Raw genomic sequence first — 25,749 nt, 5'->3', positions numbered from 1 at the left:
ATATTATTTCATTATTACATTTGGTAATATTTACATGTTCCAAATGTTATTATTATTATTAATGTATTTCATATTCTTCATTATCTCATTTACTGTCACTTGCAAGTATAAAATTTTATTATTATTATTATAATTCACATTCTTCATTATCTCATTTACCATTATTAACAAGTATCAAATTTTATTTACTATAGCTATCACATTTCATATTCTTTTTCTCATCTCATCCACTACTATTTGCCTGTACTAAATTCTATTACTATTATGATTATTATTATTATTTTCTTTATTGTAACATCTCATAGCTATCACCTAATACATTATCGTTATTCGACATCATCCCATTATCACATTTCCCGCTATTTTTACACGCGTGAAATTGCATCTGCTATTATTTTCATCTCGTCCACGACAATTTCTTACCACAGTTCCCCTCCTGCCTATTTACATATACCAAATTTCCATGGATACTTTCACAATTTCCACGCAGCGTGTAACTACATCGAAGACCAATTCTCGTCGAAAACCAAAAGAACATTGGCGAGCGAAAATCCCTGCCTACGTTAAACCATTTCCCGAAACGGGCACGTATCTCTAAACAAAATTAAAGCAACTTCACGAGAACGGGTGGCTCGTTTTGTCGAAGCATAAAATAATGCCAGTTCCCCCGCTCTCATAAATAATATCACCATAAATCAAGAGCGTAACGCGCTTTCTAACAAGTGGCCGGGAAAGGGACGAAAGTATTATAACCACGGGTTGGAAATTCAAATGTTGGATCCTTATCATTTGACTCCCGGAGACTCCGGTCCGTGACGCGAGTCCCCGGGCCACAGATGAGATTATCTTCGCCGGCAGGAAACGCCGGAACCTTTGCCCGAAGTATTTCGCCTCGTAACGCGCACTGTGATTAAATTTAACCGAGCTTATAAGCTCCTCCATTATCTCGCCGATTTCGAATGACAAGCCAACGAAAGTTGCACGCGTACGAGACCTGTCTGCCCCGAGTGCACCGTCCAGCTGGCGAACGGATATGCAAACCGCTGCCGAGGCCTTGCCGCGCTAGCCTATTCCTTTGTTTCTCGCAATTCGCCTAATTTCTCGGTTTCGCTTCGAAATCGCAAGCGACGAAAAATCGCTGCGAATCTCTTACTTATATGATAAGGATGGGATTAACCCTTCGACTGCCACGCCAAAATCACATGTTTCTCTCAGAACGCCACGGGAGTGCACCAGATGCGAGATTTGTTCTAATATATTTTTGATGTCCTAATAAAAATTTTTAATTGTTCAATGGGGCAATTTTCATTTCAAAGTATTTTCTAATTAGTGGTCATATTCAAAATGCTCTAACTGTCAATTTTCATTCAATGTTGCTCAATGCAGTTCAAGTACTATGCACGGCTGAAAAGAAGTCATCTGAGAAACTTGTTGGACCGAATCCCCACCAGCCCAATCATTCTAACCTCATGGCAGAAGTGGAGTAAAGCGCTTTCCTTATTGGCAGAACTGATCCCTTCCTATTAGTCCGGTCATAGAACACCATGTGACAAAGAAAGCGAACGAAGCAACGAGACAAAGTGAGACAGACGTAACAAATAGACGCAAGAGCGTAGACTCATCCCAAAAGCATATTAACTTCAGATTCTTCTGATGAACACGTGATTATTTGCAATTACTAATTACTAATTAGCATCTTGATTAACTTTTCATTGCATTATGCAGCAAACGTGCTGTACTATACACATATTTTTTATATTTATGTTGTATCGTGCGATTTTTTTAAACGGTTATCTAGTACGATGCAGTTACATAATTAATTTATCATAAAAATACATCTTAAATTTTAAACCAATTTTCGTGAATGATGTTAATTATTATTACTTTTGTACTCCTTTACCTTATAAATCTTCTGAGCTATTGTCATCTGATTCCTTATCCGACTCATTGCTTTGTATTTCCAATTCTAGGTCTTCAGTTGCGTCTTCTATTATTCCATCTTTCGTCCAATATTCGTGTTCCAGTGTTTTTACATGTTTACAAAATCCTTTCCAATCATATGGTGTCGTTTCGTTTATTGCCTGGCGTAGTAGTGCTTCCAATTCATTGTAAGTTAACTCTGAGATAACGTTTCTTTCGTGGATATCTTACGCCTATGTTAACGTATCGCGTCACCAAACTTGGAGGTAGTAGTTTTGGGAGTGTCATAGAAGAGTGGGTATTACTAGTGGAATACCCCTCTTGCCCCGCAACCGAACGAGGTGACTTCTTTTCAGCCACGCACAGTAGCTCAAGCGCTTCGGTCACCGATGACCACGCGTCGCAGAAAAAACCATGGCCGGTCATATATGACCAATGTGACAGTCAAAGTGTTAATAAGTCGAAATGAATTTTTGATTTTGATTATAGTCTATATTTCTTGGCGGTATAAAGTATACGGAGGCTCGAAGCCTTCTATGATGCGTGGTGCAGACGATGGACTGTCAAAAAGTGTATCGTCGAACCCTTCAGATAGGTTTTATAGACTCTATGACAACCCACTGCGTCACTCAACCCTGCTTTGAGAATTGATAAACTGGATAGTTCCTCGAAGCAAAGATAGATCTCGATGCAGGGTGACGCCATTCAAATAAAGGTTCCTCTCACACTTGCAAGTAGAGTGCAAGTCCTTCGGGTGACAGATTTAGCTGAAACTTTGCAGATTTGTGGATTTAGTCATCCAGTTCAAGAAAATATATCATTATAAGTTCAACTACTCAATAGTTTTTGAGATATTTTTGATTAGAATTGTATTATTGCCTTAATTACGGATTTATGTCGAATGTTTATCAAGTGTCGTTAGGCCATAATGCCACTTGGTAACTATTGATAAATATTCGGAAGAAATCTCTAGTTAACCGTTTGAGTCCCAAGAAGCGCGATCGCGCTCAACTTTGCTGATGCATGTACGTCACTTAGTACCAACAAGCGCTATTGCAACTATTGGGATTTTTCGATATAAAAATATAAAACATATCGCGCCGTTTGGATTTCTACGCACTCGATTAAGCCAAGCATTATTATCGCGCTGTTCAGAGTTTTTCGACCGTGTTCTTCCGAAAGCCTCAAGCTCTGCTTGGGTCTCAAATGGTTAAGAATAATAAATCTTTAATCATAAATATCTCAAAAACTATTGACTTGTTCTCCTTATAATAGTACATTTTCATGAACTGGGTGACTAAATCTACAAACCTGTAACGTTTCAACTAAATCAATATCCCGAAGTACTTACTTGCACTCTCCTTGTTAGCGAATTTTGAGGATTTTCTTGGCTCTGGATCTCGGGAGTTTGGAAAGTTTGGATAAGAAGATACGTTTTACGGTCTTGAACACCTCCAGCACCCATAAATTAAAAGAGAAACAGCAAACGCCCGAACAGGGTTAATAGGAAACAGTTATAATTAGAAAGAGAAGATAAAACAGACTGAGTTTTAATACTAAGGAATCCGTTGTTTAATTATAGGTTATGGTAAGGTTATGGTCTGTGGATTAGTTAGAGACGGATCAGGAAACTGTGTTTTCGAAATTTATTTGCAATTATATCTTAATGTCTTCATACGATAGCACGGGTTTAATTATGTATATGTATGTTAGAGCGAATCAAAATAATTATAGTACATTTGACGGTGTATATTGTGGGTAGAATGGATAACATCTAATATCTAAGAAATATCTAAGAGCTTTTTAACGAGTAACACACGAAGTATATTTAAGTTAAAATGTTTAAATAATAAATTATTTGAAATGATAAATTGGTGTGCTCTTTCTAGAAGTTTCTTCGCTCTCGCTCACTCTTATTAACGTTTACATTTACGTGTTCACTCTTTGATAATACTAAAACAATTGTTTCATTGTCGTATATTCTTTTATATATTTTTTCAAACATCATTCAGACTAGACGAAACTCGGTCACATATTTATATCACATATTGCACAATTATAGACAAAACATTGAACCTCACTTACACTTACACACACAAAACCAACACTCACATATATAACTTATTTTATGAAATATGTGAAAGATTAAAATTAGGATGATCAAGATAGGAAGAATATAATATGATTTTTATTTAGTTCATTATTGTATTGTAATTCATATTTAACTATGCAAGCCTGAGGAATATATTTTTTAGTATAGCTTTGAGTTCTTTCATAGTGAAGAATAAATATTTATATTTAGAATTAGTATTTATATTGAAGTTATTCAAGTATTTTGATTGCAATAATTTCAAGCATTGATCAAAATAGTGTAAAAATTGTCTGAAATACCTAAAATTACCCTAATTTTTGTAATATCACATTCAAAATATAATATAAATATTGGTAACATAGGTACTAAAATAAAACTTAGGGAATTATTTGACATTTTGTACTTTCATATTTTGAAAATTTGGTGAATGAGAGGAATTTCCATAAGTTGGGAGATTGTTTAAGTAAAATTGATTATAAAGAAGGGGATTTTTATTTATCTATGGTGTTAAATTTCAATTGTTTACAGTATTAGTGGACGAGAGATTTTATGTATTTAGTCCTAATTTTTGAATCATGTTTTGTCACTATGGTTTGTCATACACTTGAAATTTGATTGAATTAGATCTTAAAATCAGTAACCTATTTTCACGGCTTTGTTAGAAAAAGAAGAAAAAGAAAATTACGAAAGAGAAATTGCAAATAAAGTTATATAATATATATTATAATATTTTTAAGTTATATAATATTTTTAAGAATTTTTTAAGATTCTCCTTTTGTATATACTACATAGTATATACAGTATATAGCGTATATAGTACTACTACATTGTGTTTGACGCTTACATATTTTCGTATTCGAAAAAGTTGAAGAATGGAAAGACTGAAAAAAAAAAAAGAAAAATGGAACATAACTATACATACTTAATGATTATTATCAAACGACTTTAGTTAGTATTATCTATGCATATTGCATTTAGCTAAGCGTTTCAGACTGGTGATATTAGCGTTAAGCCAAGAATTCATAATTTCTCGAATTATCTTTTAAATAATAAATAGGTTGGCGAACAAAGTAACGAGAAGCGAACGAGTGCAATTTTTATGAAACATCGTCGTGGTTGCAATCGAAGAAGCAGAGTAACGGGTGCAAATAAATGATGAAATTAACGAGTTAATAATTTATTAACAGAGCTTTTATTTTAAGTCGAACCTGACTGTTTATGGACGTGATTAAGTTTCGCAATTAATTTAATCTGTGGAAAACATATTTAGGGTAACCGCCTTGAAAAGATTAAATGTAAACACGATACACTGTGTTCTGTTAAAGCTCATTAATCACTTTTAAAATGGAGTGTTAATCTTGGAAGAAGAAAAGTTGAACCGATTAATAGCATATCTGAAGAGTAAAGAATGTATTGGAAAATTAAGCTTATCAAACAAAATCCAACAAAGTAAGTAATCTTTAATACTGTAATATTATTTAATATTCTATAGTACTATAATATTAAAAGAATTGTAGCAGAATTCATAAGTTGGGAGATTGTTTAAGTAAAATTGATTATAAAGAAGAGGATTTTTATTTATCTATGGTGTTAAATTTCAATTGTTTACAGTATTAGTGGACGAGAGATTTTATGTATTTAGTCCTAATTTTTGAATCATGTTTTGTCACTATGGTTTGTCATACACTTGAAATTTGATTGAATTAGATCTTAAAATCAGTAACCTATTTTCACGGCTTTGTTAGAAAAAGAAGAAAAAGAAAATTACGAAAGAGAAATTGCAAATAAAGTTATATAATATATATTATAATATTTTTAAGTTATATAATATTTTTAAGAATTTTTTAAGATTCTCCTTTTGTATATACTACATAGTATATACAGTATATAGCGTATATAGTACTACTACATTGTGTTTGACGCTTACATATTTTCGTATTCGAAAAAGTTGAAGAATGGAAAGACTGAAAAAAAAAAAAGAAAAATGGAACATAACTATACATACTTAATGATTATTATCAAACGACTTTAGTTAGTATTATCTATGCATATTGCATTTAGCTAAGCGTTTCAGACTGGTGATATTAGCGTTAAGCCAAGAATTCATAATTTCTCGAATTATCTTTTAAATAATAAATAGGTTGGCGAACAAAGTAACGAGAAGCGAACGAGTGCAATTTTTATGAAACATCGTCGTGGTTGCAATCGAAGAAGCAGAGTAACGGGTGCAAATAAATGATGAAATTAACGAGTTAATAATTTATTAACAGAGCTTTTATTTTAAGTCGAACCTGACTGTTTATGGACGTGATTAAGTTTCGCAATTAATTTAATCTGTGGAAAACATATTTAGGGTAACCGCCTTGAAAAGATTAAATGTAAACACGATACACTGTGTTCTGTTAAAGCTCATTAATCACTTTTAAAATGGAGTGTTAATCTTGGAAGAAGAAAAGTTGAACCGATTAATAGCATATCTGAAGAGTAAAGAATGTATTGGAAAATTAAGCTTATCAAACAAAATCCAACAAAGTAAGTAATCTTTAATACTGTAATATTATTTAATATTCTATAGTACTATAATATTAAAAGAATTGTAGCAGAATAGTATTATATTTTGAAGTACTATAATAATATGGTAATATAATATAAAATATAGTATTATAATGCTATACAGAATAGTACAATACGGTACAATGGTTACTATAAAATAGTAATATATATATATAGTTCTATAGAATATAGTAATATAGTTTAATACTATACTACATAATACTATATATACCAATACTATAGAGTATAGTACTATAATGTATAGACTACTTATTTTACGTGAAATATAGACTATCCAGACTGTATAGTACTATAGAGTATAAATAAAATATTAACTCTAAAATAAGGAATTAAAGTGATCACTATTGCATTGAAAATGCAATGAATTTTTTGAAAAATTGATCTTTCCAAACAAAATTTATCAAATTAAATAATCTTTAGTGGATATTACCTAGTATAGTACTGTAATGTATAGACTATTTATTCTACGTGGAGTATATACTACATACAGACTATATAGACTGTATAGTACTATAGAGTACAAATAAAATACTAAGCCTAAAATAAAGCACTAAAGTGATTACTATTGCATAGAAAATGCAATGAATTTTTTGAAAAATTGATCTTTCCAAACAAGATTTACCAAATTAAATGATCTTTAGTGGATATTACCTCATAAATAAACTATGACAGTAACAACAATAAAAATTGTTATTGAATTTTCAAGCATGATTCATTGGTAAGTTCCAATTAAACGAAGTTCCATTGTAACATCCTAAGCATGTCTGGCTCGTTCATTGTGGTTTATCTTCCTTTGATCAAGAAGACTTGGTGCCTGACACCACGTAAAATATGGATCGATAGGATCTATGAGGCATTAAAAAGATCGATCATTGGAAATACAAAAACCAGTTTCAGTTGAAGAGATAAAAAAGGAGCCATGCTCATCAAAGAACTTTAAGAAATAAAAGGATCAACTGAATAATATATCCTCTGTAGATAATAATAAATTACAATGTCAAATATCGCTTATTGAAGAAAACATTTTAAAAAATTCGTAATACTCGTATTTTATTGAAACATGGTAAATATTATTCTTCCAAAGTGAATATTAAATTGTAGATATTAAACTTCCTTATTTATTCAACTACTCGAGACTACTACTAGTGTTAAATATCACTCGACATCATTTAAACAAAAATTTTTTAATAAATATTTCCGGGTAGAAAAATTTTTCAACAGGAGATATTTTTAACAATAAATATTTTCAATAAGAAGACATTCTTAAAAAGAAGTATTTCAAATAACAATTATTTATTTAATACTTCCTTTTTCCTTGCTGAACTACATACATTTTTACAATAAATATTAATACAATGGAAATAAAAAATTATTTTATCAAATACACGAAATCAAATTTATTAAATTCACTTTCAATAAATTTACAAAATTCTAAAAAAATATCTGTGCTAAGAGTTGATAATATTCAACAAGTATTTCTACTCTCGGTTTTATTTTAGTCTTAATGATATAAAATAAACGGGGGCTCGAGGCCATCAAAAATAAAGATTCCTCTCACATACCGTGCAACCCAATTCGCTAAATGTTTGTGTATCTCGTTGAAACTGCAAATTGCCAATAACAAGAGATTTCAGTACAATGCAGCAATACACGAACGTGCAACGAATTTAATAAACCGAAGAACTGTATCACAACGATAAGATAGATAGAACAGAAATAAATGCTGAAAATTTCCAGCAGACGAGTGATGGATGGAAGGAGAAAGATGGCGGCACAGTTGGACAGTGAGTCCACTACTAGTAGACATGGAACACGATCAGTGGGTCGATTTCGTCTAACGTTCTCAGCGCTCCTCAGGATGTCCGTTCTTATCGTCGATACCGTAACTAAAGCGGCAGAACGGGGCGCCATATTGGGAGACCGAGAGAACGCCTTCTACCCCTTTCCTCTGATAGTAGAACAAAGGAAATACGAGAACGCAGCGACGATAGTGAAGTGGCTTTCAGCTGGGATTTAGCTCTCGCCGAATCGTAAATAATTCCTTGCCAATTTTGGAAATTATTCGGATTGTCGATTATCCATCGATGAATTCTTTTCAAATTGGCAATTTTGAGAAGATAGAAGCGAATTTTGCTTTCCTTAAAACAGTAAAATCGGAGATTTTCGAGTAGCATTAGAATTATTCTTTGTCGTGATAAATCTTTCAAAAATTGGATAGCAATTGGATAATAATTTAGGATAATTAGAATATAAATATCTTTGTTTGAAATAGTGTAATTAATTTAACTCTGGCCGAATTGTAAATAATTCCTTGCCAATTTTGGAAATTATTCGGATTGTCGATTATCTATCGATGAATTCTTTTCAAATTGGCAATTTTGAGAAGATAGAAGCGAATTTTGCTTTCCTTAAAACAGTAAAATCGGAGATTTTCGAGTAGCATTAGAATTATTCTTTGTCGTGATAAATCTTTCAAAAATTGGATAGCAATTGGATAATAATTTAGGATAATTAGAATATAAATATTTCTTGATAATTATAGTGCAATTAATTTTTATAATGTTAACCAACAATTTCCCATATTTTTAGTCGATAATTTAGAATAAGATTTTTATTGACTGCGATTTAATTGAATTTGGATATTATGGATGAAATAATCAATAAAAAATTTAATACTCTTATCAACCAAAAATTTTGAATATTAAAATGAGACAAATTTTTGTTAAATACAGTGTCATTAAGTTTTATCATTTGCTGTTTTTGTTTAACCAAAAATTTAAAATAGAAACATTTTTGTTGAATATAAAGTAATTATGTTTAAGTATCCTGTATAAAATAACCAATTAAAGATTTACTATCCTTAACTAATAATTTACATCATTTCGGACATCCATAGACAATTGTTGCGAGTATTACTTTTATGTGCGTGTGTGTGTGAGTGTGGTTGAACGAGTGAGACTCCTTTATTAATAATTATGCAATCTATGAAGTAAATATAATTTGTGCGAGTGTCGTCTAGTGTGAATGATGTTTAGAAAAATATTTAGAAGAATATGCCAGAATAAATCAGTCATCATATAATCATCGAGGAGTGAACACCGCAATGAAAACATGATAAAAAATGAATCTAGACAGAGTAAATCGATTTATTTCTTCAACAGTACACAATCTTGGATTTATTATTTACATATTTTGAGCTTAAACATACTTTCTGTTTCTCGTTAATAATAATAACAGTTATTCTTACCCGATTCTACCCACAATCGTCACAAAATATAACAAACCCGTCGAATCTTCAAAAAAAAAAAATACAGAATCATTCCCCTAACTCTTTTCGTAATAAAAAGAACCCACCTTCGGAATCAGCTTCCCCCCTGCAACTACTAAACATCAGAGAAACCTGCTACACAAAGCTCCACACCCAACAAGTTCAATATCTCTCGTAACTCGCAGAGCACATTCGCGAAATACTCGGAATCCCGACACTACCCACGACACGATTTCCAACTGCTCAATAGACCCCGGGGACCGACCGCAGCAAAAAGCAGTAGAGAAGATTCCGAAAATGCCTGAAGCCACTCTGCCAATGCCAAACCTCCGGCTCTATAGCCAAATCGAACACGAGGTGGCCAAAATCTCGATCGAAAATACCCATTGGGAACTGTAAACGGGGGAAAAAGCGAGTGGAGTGGTTGGCCGGGTAAAAAGCACGGTGATCAGAGCGGGTAGTAGAAAAACGAGACGCGAATGGGGCCATGGTGGTCGGAAACGAAGGTGGAAGGAGGAAAAATGGTGGCTGGTCAAAGGGACAAAGAGGAAGCTGGGCATCGTGAAATTGGGAACCACTGTCGAAGATAACCAATGGTCCAGAGTGGCACACACGCGTCCTCGTGCACGCACGGCTCACGTACACGTGCGCGCGCACATGCACGCACACAGATGGCGCTCGTACGAGATCCGTGTAATTCCAAGAAGCGTACAGTCGTCGGAAAAAGTGACGGGTTCTCCGACGAACTCCGTTGGCCCGTGGCTGGCGGGGGCGGAGGGCGAGGAAGAGAAGCTGATGGAAATGTGCGCATTACCAGTCGAGCATATTCATGAAAGTTCCTTGACATCGACGCCGCTGCAGGCGAATGACCAAACGGAACCCAGGAGGTCCCCGAGTGCGCGAAGAAAAACGTATTGTCGGCCTGGGCCGACTTGCACAATTAGATTAATATTGTTGCTGCAGTTTCACGAGTCACGAGTTATAGGTTAGTGGTACGTGGAAGTTTGGTTTGTATGTACTAGGGATGGGAGTAGCGAATTGTTGGCTGTGATTGATGGAATTTCTTTTAGTAGTAGTTGATAGTTTTCGTTTCTTGTAAATATTTGTCGAAATGAGCGGTTTAAAGGTTCTTTTAGGTTATGAAGATACAGGAAGAGGACAATGAACATGTTTGTAAGTGTCCCGAATGATATTAATAGAGATTAATAAATATATATTGATGATGTTATTTAATAATATTTTGTTATTCGAATAATAATATTAAATGCATATATGGATTATATTCATCAGTATAGAGCTTGTACCGTGTATTACATTGTTTATTGAATTATTGAATGTTATTTAAAAAATAAGTTTGTGAAATTTCTTAATAATATTAGCACTAGAAGTATTTAATATAAGTTTGATACATATAATATTCATAATATTTTATTATGATATTTTGTTATTCGAATAATAATATTAAATGCGTATATGGATTATATTCATCAGTATAGAGCTTGTACCATGTATTACATTGATTATTGAATTATTGAATGTTATTTAAAAAATACGTTTGTGAAATTTCTTAATAATATTAACACTAGAAATATTTAATATGAATTTGATACATATAATATTCATAATATTTTATTATCCGAATAATAATATTTGATATTTTATTATTTATTACTCAACGTGTGCTTGGTATACATATAGTGTATATAAATTATATTAATTAGTACAGTGTTTATAATGTATATTATATTATTTATTAATCTATTGAATGTTATTTGAAAAATACATTTGTGAAATTTCCTAATAATATAAATATTTAATGTGCATTTGAAATATATAATATTAATAGTATTTTATCATCTGAGTAATAATATTTAATATTTTATTATTTATTATTTAATGTGTTTTGGTACATATATATAATTAGTACAATGTTTGTATTATGTATTATATTATTTATTGAATTATTGAATGTTATATGAAAAATACGTTTGTGAAATTTCCTAATAATATTAGCACAAGAAATATTTAATGTGAATTTGATATATGTATATATAGCATGTGTAAATAATATTAATGTACGTGTTACAGTGCAAATAAATAAATAAATAAATAAATATATCTTGATGGTTATTTCAATAAAATTCTGAATTTTGAGGAACGCGTGTTTTCAACAATTACGAAAACAGGAAGTCTGAAAGCAATTATTTTTACTGATTTTTATAATTTTAGTATTAATTTATTTCGATGGTCGTAACTTACAAATTTCGACTCATTAAACTTATTAGTTGGTAAATTATTATGTAGGAGGACTGTGTTCATTCAAGCATTGTGTCTCGAGCTGACCATGCTATAACTTACTATAGTTTTAGGGCGGAGATAGACTTCTTAGTATTTTGAGCTTATAATAGTGTTTTGTTGCAATGTAAGATAAATGTATGTTTGTGTCTTGGTAAAAAGGAAATTTATTCGAATTTATCTCTAAAGATTACATAACCCGTTAAATGTACTATAAATGTTACGTAAATAATGAAAATAATTATATAATATTTTCTTTTTTAGCTACCTTGAAAATATTTAAAAATTACGGGTAATTAAACAGGAATATTGGTATATCGAGTGCACGAATTTAGTTATTACATACTCGAACTATGCTTTAAATATAATACAAATATAAATATAAATTTTCAACACATTTTTATACCCAATTCTAGAAATTTTAGGACCTGTAGAATACACGAATCCAAATCTTAGATTTAAAGAAACGCGAAAAATCGGAAGAATTTGATTTCTATTTTTGCATCTCGCATATCTACTGTATCTATTTGAAAAGCAATATTCACGTTAAAATAAATATACTTATCTGATATCAAATGTTTTCCTGGAGATTGACTAATGCTATGAAGAATAACAATAGATTGAAAAATAAGATTTAAAGCAAAACAAATCGAATCATTAACGGTCAAAGGTGAAATGGAAATTCTTTTGTCTGACTTTATTCGCACTATATAAAATTTCTAGTCACTATAGCAAATTTTTCTTCTATTAAACCTCATCTACGATACTGAATTAAAAATTACGCTGTGAGAAACTATTCCACTTTCTAATATTTTTAATCTACATTCCCATATTTAGAAAATTAGCGTAAATGAAAGAAAAAGATGGTACAATATCATTTTAACAAATATATTTCTTAGATACAATAGAATACGAATTAACGAAAATAAAAGAGCAGTAAAAATAATCATCCGTAAACGATAAAACTGTTTCTACAGCACATCAATTTCCCCCGTTCTCAAAAACAATTTTACCCACATGTAATTCTATTATACCGAGTATACCTGCACGCGATGCCTTGTGTACATCGCTTCATAACGAGACAATACGTAAAAATTTATCTATGACAAGGACGCTTGTCATTCATACACCGTAATTACTCGTGCAAACAAGCTGTATCGTACATACTTACGTACACTCCTGTACCCAGCTTACGTAACGACCGATGATGTAACTGTTCCCTATGAACGCTGGAACCACGCGGAAATTCCGATAGCCGATAAAACCATAGGCAGATTCCGCGATATAATTTCAGATAACGTTCAAACCGGCTAGGAACACTCGCTAGGGTACTCGCGTTTTTCGACACTAGACCGCTTCGCCGGTCTACCGCGCGCGGCGCTGCAGTCGCGTCGCGAACGCACGGGACAAACGGAACGTCGATCTTTCATTCTCCGTCGATGCCACACGGCCCGTGTTCGAACGGTTCTCCCCTTTTTACTTTATTTCCGTATCCGTTAGCATGAAAGAAGGATATTCATGAAGCTTTTTTACCCAGGCCAACACGTACGAATCGTAAAGGGACGGCGAGAGGAGAGACAACGAGTCGTTTGTGCATTTCTGGTGACGTCCACGAACCAATCGGTTTCACGAAGGGTGTCGCGTCATCCTCTATTCGCGTCTATTTACCCTTTGATAAGGTTCCAGACTTCGTGGTCCGATCCGTGTTTACCAGTGGGAAACCACGACACGGGAAATTCAACGGGAGATTGCTGGATTGCGATCGTAAATTCTGAAACGCGATTTCTTGTCGGATTTGAGCGGGATATCTTCCTCTGGCAGAGTCGAGATACGACCACCTTGCGAGGATTCGATGTTAGGGACTCGGACGTCCATTTCTTCTCCTGTATTCGCTATCTCGCGGGGTTAGAGAGATGCGGGATGCAGGTTTTATTTGAAGTAGACTTGCTGGTTATATTTTTTATTTTTCCATTTATTCTATTTTAGTAATTCTTCTAGTGTGGACATTTTTGGGTGGTGGCAGATTTTTGTTGTATAAATGAACATATTGGTGGGGGGAAATTTTTAGAAAATTGATTATGATATGCATAATTTCACAGTTCCTTTATAACCTTTAATTAGAAAATTAGAAAATTATAGTATATATGTATATTCTTATTCTATATTAGTATATACTAAAAGAAAATATACTAGACTATATGCAGATTTTTCATAATCGAAGTTAAATTGATAATTATATATAAAATATTATATATAAAATATTATATATAATAATAAAATTCTAAATAATTCTAACAATTGTTTGTGTTATAAAATTAATAATATAAATGAATATCTAACATGCGGAATTTATACAGAATCGAAGTAATAAATAGCTAACAGAAAATTCTCCAAAAAATTGCGTACTTTATCGAATATTATATCACGAATTGAAAATTCTTCGACGCAAATTGTCAATACTTTTTATCGTAGCTAACCTTTATTTGACAAAAATATTGGAACACGTATCGCACGTCCTTTGAATTATCTTGTTTAGTTATATGTCGAAGACATAACATAAACGTAAGACACGAAAGCAGCTGTTGCTTTTAACAACATGCGTCCCGATAAGTAGTCCATTTTTAAATATAAGACCGCATTGCAGTCGAACCAGCTTATCAGGCTTTATTTATTTAACAAATGAAAAATTCTTATCACGTTGTTTACGACCTATCCTATTTTATTAACAATGAAATCGGCTTCTGACTATTTCTGCAGACACCATTTCACATTACACTTATCTAGGTTATTCTGTTATATTTATTAAAAAAGGAATTTGGAAAAAATTTGATCATAGACCTATATAGATACAGAAATAAACACCTGTATTTTATAAATATATATATAGGCTTGAAAGTGTACGTTCAGGTTAGATTTACTTTGATATTATTGTTTAAAAATTGCGATTTTTTAAATATTTTATTAACTAATCGATAAAATTCTGTGGTATACGGAAAATATATTAATATTCTTTTAATATGACAAAAATAAAATTGGTATAATTTTAATTAATTTAATAAAAAAACAAAAATATTACTGATTATAGTAACAATTATCTGTCTATTTCCCATCATTTTATTTGTCAATCTAATCAGAAAGGAATCAGTATTTTAATTAAATAATTAAATATTGCACATTTTAAAAATTCTTTCTGATTATGAATTAATGATTTGATATATGATTATGAAAATTCGGAGAAGGAACCAGAATTTATTAATAATAATATGACATAATAATTGCATACTCGATAAATGTACAATATAATAAAAATAATGTTCATAAGTATTGTAAAACTAATTCGAGATTGATTTATTTTCTTCGATAGTTTTAGTAATACCAAATTTTTTAAACTTCGTGACTATTACAAGAAATATTTAAACCGATAATTTTTTCTAAATTTTATTAATAAATTCTCAAAATACTATAGCACAATTGCGAACTTCTTTTAATTGTTTAAATTATAAAAGCTGCAAAATTTAATTTTTAGATTTTCAGGATTGATTAACTTGCTATATCTACAATAATTACAAATAATCAAAAATAAAAGATATTTGATACAGGATAAAAAAATGGTATTTTTCATCACCCAAATATTCATCAATTTGCAGATATTTCGAAATAAAATCACAAAATTTGATTTTTCAATAACCTGATATTTATCACTTTCATAAATTTATGCACAGAAAATTCGAAATAAAAATGAACATAATAGAGGGCACCGAATGTCAATTTTTAACAACAAAATATTCATTTATTCGTTAACTTTTTATGCTGAACAAAGTCGTCCAAATTTTTTCCACGACGGTGACTTATTTTTTGGATAACAAGAATTATCGTCGCTCGTTTAACAAACACTTAGTATGCGATAACGTTGAATTTCTTTGGCATCGAATTCGCGTGTCGCACGTTGCACTTTCGCGTCATGTAGCTGACATCTTAGCGATTGCATTCGCGTAAACAAGATTTTATGCAAGCGGAAACCGACAGTCAGCAGAAACAAAAGCGAGAATCGATGAATCTCTTCCATTTTGTATCCTTCGAAAATGCGAATATTTCAATTTCTTTTTCACATTCAGTTCTAAAGTTCTATAAATATCTATAACATTAAAAGATTCTAGAATCTTTTACCATATAAAATGTTTGTATAAATTCTATAAAAATTTGTAGATTCTTTATTCAAATTTTTATTTCAGAAAAACGTATTTATTTTTTCACATCATTTGAATTTGAATTTTCCCCCTTTTTTAACAGAATTTTGAATTTCTGTATGATTTTTCACTAACTATTAATATTAACTGTCTTTAAATTGTGAGTGTTGGTTTTATATGTGTGAATGAGAATGAGGTTGAATAAGTGAAACTGATTTGCAATGATATAAATATAATATAGTAGTAAGTATAGTATGAATGATGTTTGAAAGAATGTTTAGAAAAATGTGTCAGAATAAAACAGTTATGTGAGAATCGTCAGAGGAAATATGAGGATATAACGATTAATGAGAGTGAGAGAGAGAGAGAGAGAGGGAGAGAAATTTTCTACAAAGTATCAATCAATTGTTTTGTTTAAAATAGTTTATTGAGAGTTGTTATCGTTATTCAAATATTTTTATCTAAATATACTAATGCGTTAACTGTTAAAAAACATACAAGATATTGGTTTCCATTTCTATTCACAGCTTTTTATTAATTAAATTAAATATTTAATTTCTAAGACCCGTCTGGAGATTCTCTTTATCAATGGATTTGATTTATCTGACAATGAAGTGTCGAGAACTGTGTTATGAAATACGTTTATGAAATAAATTGTGTTGCAGAAAAAGTAAAATTGTGAGATGACAGAGATCGGAGAAGGTAATTGTAGGATTTTGTGCGAGTTAACCCTTCGCACTCGAGAGGCACCTCTCAGTCGCCATTTAATCAGATTCTAAAGATGGATATTAATTAATACATCAAATTTACAATTACCCAACGATGCGTGGAATATCGAAGTAAAATAATTCTACGTCTTAATTTCCATACGATTTCTTATCTACCGTTTTAAAATTCTCATCAACTTTATGGCAGAAAGTTTTCGAATTACTATTTTCCTGTAACAAAAAGATCGTCGAGTGCAAAGGGTTAAGTATCGAACACGATTTTTCCTTTCTTTCTTTGTAAACGAAGTATGAATTTTATTTATTGAGAGCTGTTTTCATTATTTAAATATTTTTATCTAAATATATTGATATGTTAATTGTTAAAAAACGTAGAAGGTATTGGTGCCCATTTTTATCCACATAAATAACTAAATTTAAATACCGATTCATATTTGTGAAGCAAGAATTTTCGTTAATTTTTGTAACACTGATTATTAATTATTAATTGAAACGACCTGTCATTTAAAATGAACTAACTTTATTTATCAGTGGAGTATTTGAGATATAAAAGTTTACAATATCGAAAAGCTAAAAAACAAGATTGATAAAATATCGATATTTCATGAAGATAGTGATCTGAGTGTATATTAACTAGATGTTGTTATCGTCTATATTATTTTTCGTTATTTAATTATCTTCTTATTATCATCTTATATCGGGGTTCAATAAATTACGACGAATTAATGATCCTGTAAACGTCGAGGGGAAATAGAATTGTATTAATTGCAATTTAGAAAGGCAAGCTAATCATTGGACGATTATCGGAAACAATTTCGATCACTGCAATGCTTATGAAACGTACCTCGTTAATACAATTACATCATATTATAGAACGAACTGCCGTTAAGGTAGCAGAATCAGGTATAAGACCACTTGCAATTTGCAATGTCGATAAATTTTATTTACAGCGATACCGTAGAATCCGTGACACGAGAGACAAAGTATTATATTTCTTAACTTGGCAAAAATCGGAGAACCGATAAGTAAAAATAGACGTTGTTTGCAAATTCCACTACTATTAATATTAATACACGTGCGTATAATTAAAAGTGTCAAGGAATTTATTTTTATCAGAAAAATTTTAAAAGATAGATTTCATTTTTAATCTAATTAATTATCGCTTTCATTTTGATTGTTTACCTTTTTCCGTATTTTTATCGTTGATCTTTAGAATTGAAATTATCATATTGATTAAATTATTTTATCTTGACAAACGAAAAATGAATTATTGATAAATAATATCGTAAATTATTTGTAATATAAACTGGAGTTTAATTGTTCATGAACGAAACTTGAATTAATAATAAAGTAAATTTAAATTGTGGATAAACCACAAACTTAAGTTATTGACGAATGAAACTCATGTTATCGATAAATTAAACTTAAAGTATCTATAAAGGAAGTTCAAACAGTTGATAAACTAAGCTCGAGTGTTTAGCAAATTGAACTTAAGTCGTAGATAATTTAAAGTACCGACAAACATAAGAAACTTAATTTATTGATAACTAAACTTAAATTACTTAAGTAGAAGTTATTGATAAAATAAAATGAAATTATTAATAAACTGAACTTAAATTCGTAAATAAATCAAATTTAAGTTACTGACAAACTAAATTCGAATAATTAATAAACTGATCTCAAATTATAAACAAAATAAATTTAAATTAGTACCAAATCTTCACACGTTCCTTGCACCATCTTCCCCCACTCCCTCTTCCTTCCCACTAAAATAGTAACTAAACAGTCAAATAACCAAAAAGTAACTAAACATTTAAAACATCTAAAGCATTCAATGAAAACGACGTGAAAAGATTCGCAAACCAACTTTCCCAAATACAAAAAGAAAAAAAAATGAAAAAAAAAGTATGAAAAGAACGGTAAATTGGATTACAAATACGTACGAACACAGAGAGGCAGGAATTCAGGTGGAAGAGAAATTCCGCAAGAGAAATTGACGAGGTAAAACTGGAGGAAAGTGAAGCTACGTCGAATTCATCGTGAAGAAATTGCCAGCATCCACAGAAGGTATATAACGATTTCCGTTTCGGAATGATCATTACCGAACGGATTGCTCTCTCCCTCTTTGTTCGTCAATGACGGTGCTGAAGCCACGTGGTGCCGGATCACGTGCGTGTATGCGCGGCCATCGCACACTCGCGCACGCGGCGCACGTGATGCACGACTCGCACGCATGCGCGCGCAGGTATATCGGTTGCGAGTGCCCGACGAGCAAAACGGATTCCCCTTTGTTCGCCAATGAACGTGCAACCACGTGAGTACAGGGTCAGTCTGCCCTCTGGTCTACTTCATCTTAATTACGGCCGGGGAGGTCCTTAACCTTGCCACTGCCAATTGCTTTCTTCTCTCCTCCTTTCTGAGCTTTCTTGTGCGTGTGCTGTGTTGTAGTATAAATATAAACAAATGAACAAATGTATGCGCAGTAGCGGACACATTTTTCTCTCTCCTTCGCGTTTTCGTTTCAACAACGGAGATAATCATGGAGATACGTAACTATGTAAATTCGAAGCTTCGTTAGGTGGTTAGATAATTGGTTACTCGGATAATCGTGAGTAGGATGAAGTATTTTCTTCTGTCTTTTTTTTTCTTTATTACAAATACGAAAAATGACGGTGAGTGAAAATGAATTTCATATTTTTTTACGTAGTTGGGTAGTTGAATATTTGGATAATCATGAAGCAGTGGAAATTTCTTTTTCCCTATTTTTTTTTTTTTGTATTTTTATAGAAATAACGGAAATGATATATATAAATAAATTTGAAACTTTTTTCAATGGCAGATTTGCTTATTATTTTTTATTTGAAAAGATATTTAAAATTGGAATAAAATTGGAATCTTTCTTTTTTTTTTATATGGTCATGATATTGATAAAAAAATCTGTAGATTATAAAAGTGAGATAATCTGAAAGAAATACTTAATTAAGGTAAGTTCTGTCTAGGTTTTTGGGACTTCAAGATACATTTGTCGTTTTGGTTTTGGTTTTTGTTATTGTATGGAAATATTGTTTTATTATGATTGTGTAACTTGAGCTTCTTTAGTCTATTTTTTAAGGCAGTTTATGCATGTAGATTAAGGATGTGGGAGATGATGTATTGCGTGTTTCTTGGTAGCATTAGCAATGACGAACCATTCTGTGGTAATGCTTCGTAACTGTTGAAGCTCCTTTAGGATGCTATTTTAGCCATTAGAAAATTAAAATAGTAATTTACATAAATCAAGAAAGCGAAAGATGGAGAATGATTTCCTTCTTGGTAACACTCCAGATAGTATTCTAGGCCATACATATAAAAGACTATGAAACGTTAAGATACACTAGTGACAGCATAAAATAGAGATCTTTAGAAAGCACTTTTAAATATTGAAAAATTACAATAATAATAATAACATTGTAAAAATTCCAAATCAGAACAATTTTATTTTTTTTTTTTTTATAATAGTATCAATAATGAAGTACTCTATATGAGTACTATCTGGAACTTTGTAAGAAATTATTACAACTATTAAAAGATTTAAATATTAATAATTACAATGTAAAAGTTCAAACCAGTATTATCTTTTCTGTAGCACCACTGCCAATAAACCTTCCCTAGTAGCACCCTTTATAAATGTTCAAGCTTCTTCAAAATCTATATTAGTTACAAAAATTTAAATACAATAGTGACAATATAATATAAAATAATATAAATATAAATATAAAATAATAGTCACAATAAAAATTTAAGTCATCTTTTCTATAGTATCACTACTAATAAACCTTCTCTAGAATAAAGATTAGCCCCCTTTAAAAATTTGTTTTAACTCCAAAAGCAAACAAAAAAATTTTAAATAATCGTTAAAGTAGAAAAATTGAAAATTGAAAATACAACAATACTGTACTCTTGTCCATAATACCACAAATAATTCAGCAGCCTGTGCAGTTACATATGAACACACACAGCAAACACCAAGAAGAATAAGGGAAACCCTCGTTACAGTATAAAAATTCAAACCATATTTTCTGTAGGACCACAATTAATAATCATTACAGTAGAAAAATTGAAAATTCAAAATACATCACTATACCCCTGTCCATAATACTACAAGCAACTCAGCAGCCTGTGCAGTTACATATGAACACATTAGGAAGAATAAGGGAATCCTCGAACTCGATGATACCATTCCATCGTCCAGTCGTCAATCTCCGACAGGCGAATCTTTTCTCCATTTCCCCATTTCTCCCTCAAGTTTCCTGCTCTCCGAGTCGTTACTTCGCTAAAATTACATGGACCACGGCCGTGCATGGACCGCGACAGGAGCTGTTCCGTCCGTGTCGCAGAGACTCATGGCCAACGGATCGATTCTGGATGTAACTCGTTACAATTCACCGTAAATAACGTGGTAACGACGAAACGTAGATCGCCTCGCGGGTCTTCGTGACCGATTGAAATGTAATCGCCGCCCTCGGAGCGAGGCGCGGACGGAAATAGCGAGTCGCTCACAATGAAAAGCGGCCAGGGAACATCTGTTCCGTGGAAACGGGGAGAGCGTGGCTGCTGAAATAGTACTTCGCGCCTATGTATCGGGTTGAGTAATAGGCGCGTTCGCGTTTCATTGGTGGAGCGTCCAGTGTTACTACTTTTCTGTGAAATCTATAGTGTGTCCGCTTTGGACACGTGTGTACGTGCCTTGGGAAACGTTTTAGGTGAATATCGATGGTGATGTAATTTTAGGTTATGTTTCACATAAAAATGAAATTTTAAGGTGAAAGAATTTTAACGTGTAGATGTAGTATTTAGTATTTGCAAATAGAGGTAATGAAATTTGTGTGACAAAAATTAGATGGTGTCCATAAGTATGTTTTTATTTCTTAAATAAGGGATTCTTTTTAGTTTCCTTATTTGTAGAAGTTAATAGAAATATTTTCAAAAGCATCTGTAATAATTCACAGTATTATTGTTTATCTGTGGAATCTATGTGTATCTACTTTGGACACATGTGTACATGCCTTGGGAAACGTTTTAGGCAAATATCGCTGGTAATGTAATTTTAGGTTATGTTTCAAATGGAAATAAAATTTAGAGATAAAAGAATTCTAATTTGTAGATGTTGTATTTAGTATTTACAAATAGGGCTAATGAAATTTGTGTGATAAAAATAAGTTGGTGTACATAAATATGCTTTTATTTCTTAAATAAAGGATTCTTTTTAGTTTCCTTATTTGTAGAAGTTAATAGAAATATTTTCAAAAGTACCTGTAATAGTGCACAGTATTATTGCTTATCTGTGGAATCTATAGTGTATCTGTTTTAGACACATGTGTACATGCCTTGGGAAACGTTTTAAGCAAATATCGCTGGTAATGTAATTTTAGGTTATGTTTCAACTGGAAATGAAATTTAAAGATGGAAGAATTGTAATGTGTAAATGTAGTATTTAGTAATTACAAATAGAGGTAATGAAATTTGTGTGATGGAAATAAGTAGGTGTATGAAAATATATTTTTATTTCTTAAATGAGGGATTTTTTTATTCTTCTTACTTGTAGAAGTTAAGAGAAACATTTACAGAAACACCTGTAATAATAGTATTATACTATATGCTATAATAGTATTATTGTTTATCTGTGAAAATTATGTGATATATATATATTTATCTGGGGAATGTAAATTATGTACTTTTAGGTTATGTTTTAGATGAAAACAATGAAATGAAATTTAAATATTGAATAACACTTATAGATAGAGATCATTTGAGTTGTGTGGTGAAAATAAATATGTATATATGAATATGTTTAAGGAATTTTTCTTATTTATAGTAACTCTTAGGAATATTTTTAGAAGCACCTGTAGAATCAATATCATCACCTTTTTGTGAAATTTATAGTATATTCTTTTTGGACATGTGTAAATATCTTGAGAAATCTTTCACAATAGCAAGTAATGGTAAGAAATAAATATCAAATGGTTGATTTTATATACAATAGGTAATATAATGTATTATTAAATTAATACTACATGTTAGTTGCTAATACATTATATTATCTTAATATTAAATAATACACAGTAATGTATTGCGTTACATTCATATGTGTTATATGTTACAGACCAATATAGTATATGTTCTTATTATTCAACATTATATTATACATTTATATAATATATTAGATTAATATTATATATTCCACACTAAAATATTACAGTATAACATTATAAATTATATAATAATATATTATACTACATTAATATTATGTCACATACTAATATAATTATTACATTACATTCATTTTTGTTACATATCAAATATACCAGCTCAGTATTATGTTTTACATACTAATATATAATATTATAATAATATTATATACTACATACAACTATATAATATATTACACATATTAATACATTAACGTATCATCACCGTTAATTGCAACGATGATTATCCAAAATTTTCCAATGATCATCATAAAAACTCGATCATGGCATTAAATTCATCGTATCCTCGTATGTAATCCTCGGATCACATACTATTTTCTTTCGAAATGGTTAAATGTCCGAACTTTCATCTTCCGTATTGCAAATATCGGAAACACTTCCCGATGAAAGAACTCGTAAATATCCGAGCTTAAGTACTGCTTTCTTTCCATAAATCCCTTTAATCTCTTACATAATAATGAAGCCGAGCAGTAATGAACGTTAGCCGCCAAGCTTTTTGCGGTGCCCGAGCGTTATCGTTGAAAATCGTTCGACGTGGCCAAGCAATAATGGCGAAGTAAGTGAAAGTGATTAATCGTAATTGATCGGCCGTAGTTACAGCCGCCGAGCTAGTGAATGGATTTAACCGTAAATGAAATATAATAAAAACTGGAGCACCGCTTACCGATTCATCGATAGATTCTTAAGCATTTTCGCAATTATTTTTTTGCAGCCCCTTATTAAATCGAAATCGCCTACCCGATATTACGACTCCGCCATTTTACGATTTTACCTTACGCTTACGTAAGGATCTACAAAGTGTGTAATTTCGAATAATTGCACGGAAGAAAAGAATTAATCATGCTGTAGTATGGGAAAAAAGAAAAGACAGTGCTACGATGGTCTGAATATTTATACGCTTCATTTTAATCACAGTCACGGACGGAAATAATTATTAACTTGTCATTTTTCGTAACCATGCCACTCGTTTAGTAGACTTCAGGACCCTTCTTCGGATAAATATCGATTAAAGAGACATTACGAAATGAGATTTACTGTTTAATAACGTGTATTCCTTCAAATAAATTACTCGATAAAAATATATTGCAATATTAGGTTTATTGATATCGGTTTTCTTGTAGTCAATGTTTGTTGAATAGGTATTGCAAAATGAGATTTCCTGTGTAATGTCGCTCTTTTTAAAAGAAGTATACTTTTTATATGATATATTCTTTATATACGATAAAATATTCAATATAGAAATAATGTACATACAAATTTACAAAATAAATATATATATTAATATTTTTTAATTATTTAAGTATTTTAATTATATTATTTTAATATTTTAAAATAAAATTTCGAAAAAATAATATTCGACATTGCTTGAAATGAAAGCAAATTTAAAACAGCATTTCAATCTAAAATTTACGAAATTATGTCACTCCTTTTGGAATAAATATTTATACGAAATTATTTTGCGAAATAAAATTTAATGTATACATCTTTTAACATATGTAGATACATCATTGTTTTTGGAATAAATATTTAGCTTTAGTTAAGGTAAAAGCTAAAGTATTGCAAACTAAGATTTACTATATAATGTCACGATTTGTGAATAAAATTTGTTAAAGAAGTATCTAAATACAAAGTTTATACAAAATTATTTTTGTTTGGTCTAAATATTTTCTTTCATTCTGCCATCTGCTTCTGATTAACTTAACATCCTAAAGCTTTTACAATTAGTTGATAAATTATGAACCAAAGATTACAAATAATATGTTACCCATAATAATAATATCGCAAATATCGAATTAGCCATTTTCTTAGGCTTACTTAAATTTATTTTCACGATATTAGAAAAAGAATAGTAATTTATTTTAAAGTAGGTTTAATCTTATTTTAATTGAAATTTAAATTAATTATTGTCAATTACAGGTACATATAAATCATGTTTTTTCCTCATTATACTTTTATATTTCCAACTACAGTTATGACTTGGATTACACTTTAATGTGATTTTTATCATAATTATGAAGTATTACTAGTTATCTACTTTGTGCGATTGAGCATAAAATATGGATACAATCTAATTACTGTTATTTAAGTACCTCAATTCATGTAACATTAATTTTTTCTCGAATTTAAATAAAGAAATGTTATTTAGCATCTGAATTAAAAAGAACTTAATTGTTTTACATGAATAATTCATTATAATATTCAAATAACAAAATCGTCTGTTTCCACGTAGTAGTTTGACATCATCTAAGGAAAGAAATAGTAAATACACCTATTTTATCATAATTAATGAACTGGTTTCGCGAAGTAGATCTAAAAATTATTAAACTTGATGCATGCTATTTATACTCCTTGTTCTTGGAATATAAAATCGTTTTATAATCATCTGAATGAATATTACTCGTAAAAGCATTCTAACCTCAAACTGGAGAACCCATTCTAA

General features: G+C 30.9%; 1 protein-coding gene across 1 annotated transcript in view; it reads left to right on the top strand.

The window, feature by feature from the left end:
* The first annotated feature begins 6,485 nt into the window (after window positions 1–6,485).
* Window positions 6,486–25,749, top strand: part of LOC108549043 (uncharacterized) — a 69,170-nt gene continuing 49,906 nt past the window's right edge. The window contains exons 1-2 of the mRNA XM_017902252.1: window positions 6,486–6,544; window positions 8,327–8,581. Coding sequence (XP_017757741.1) covers window positions 6,504–6,544; window positions 8,327–8,581 — 296 coding nt within the window. The 5' untranslated portion in view covers window positions 6,486–6,503. The remainder of the gene's footprint in view (window positions 6,545–8,326; window positions 8,582–25,749) is intronic.

The sequence above is a fragment of the Eufriesea mexicana genome, unplaced genomic scaffold (assembly GCF_001483705.2).
Source record: "Eufriesea mexicana isolate 0111107269 unplaced genomic scaffold, ASM148370v2 scaffold1801, whole genome shotgun sequence".
Lineage (NCBI taxonomy): Eukaryota > Metazoa > Arthropoda > Insecta > Hymenoptera > Apidae > Eufriesea > Eufriesea mexicana.
The sequence above is the reverse complement of the archived record's forward strand: the minus strand, read 5'-3'. Positions and strand labels throughout refer to the sequence as shown.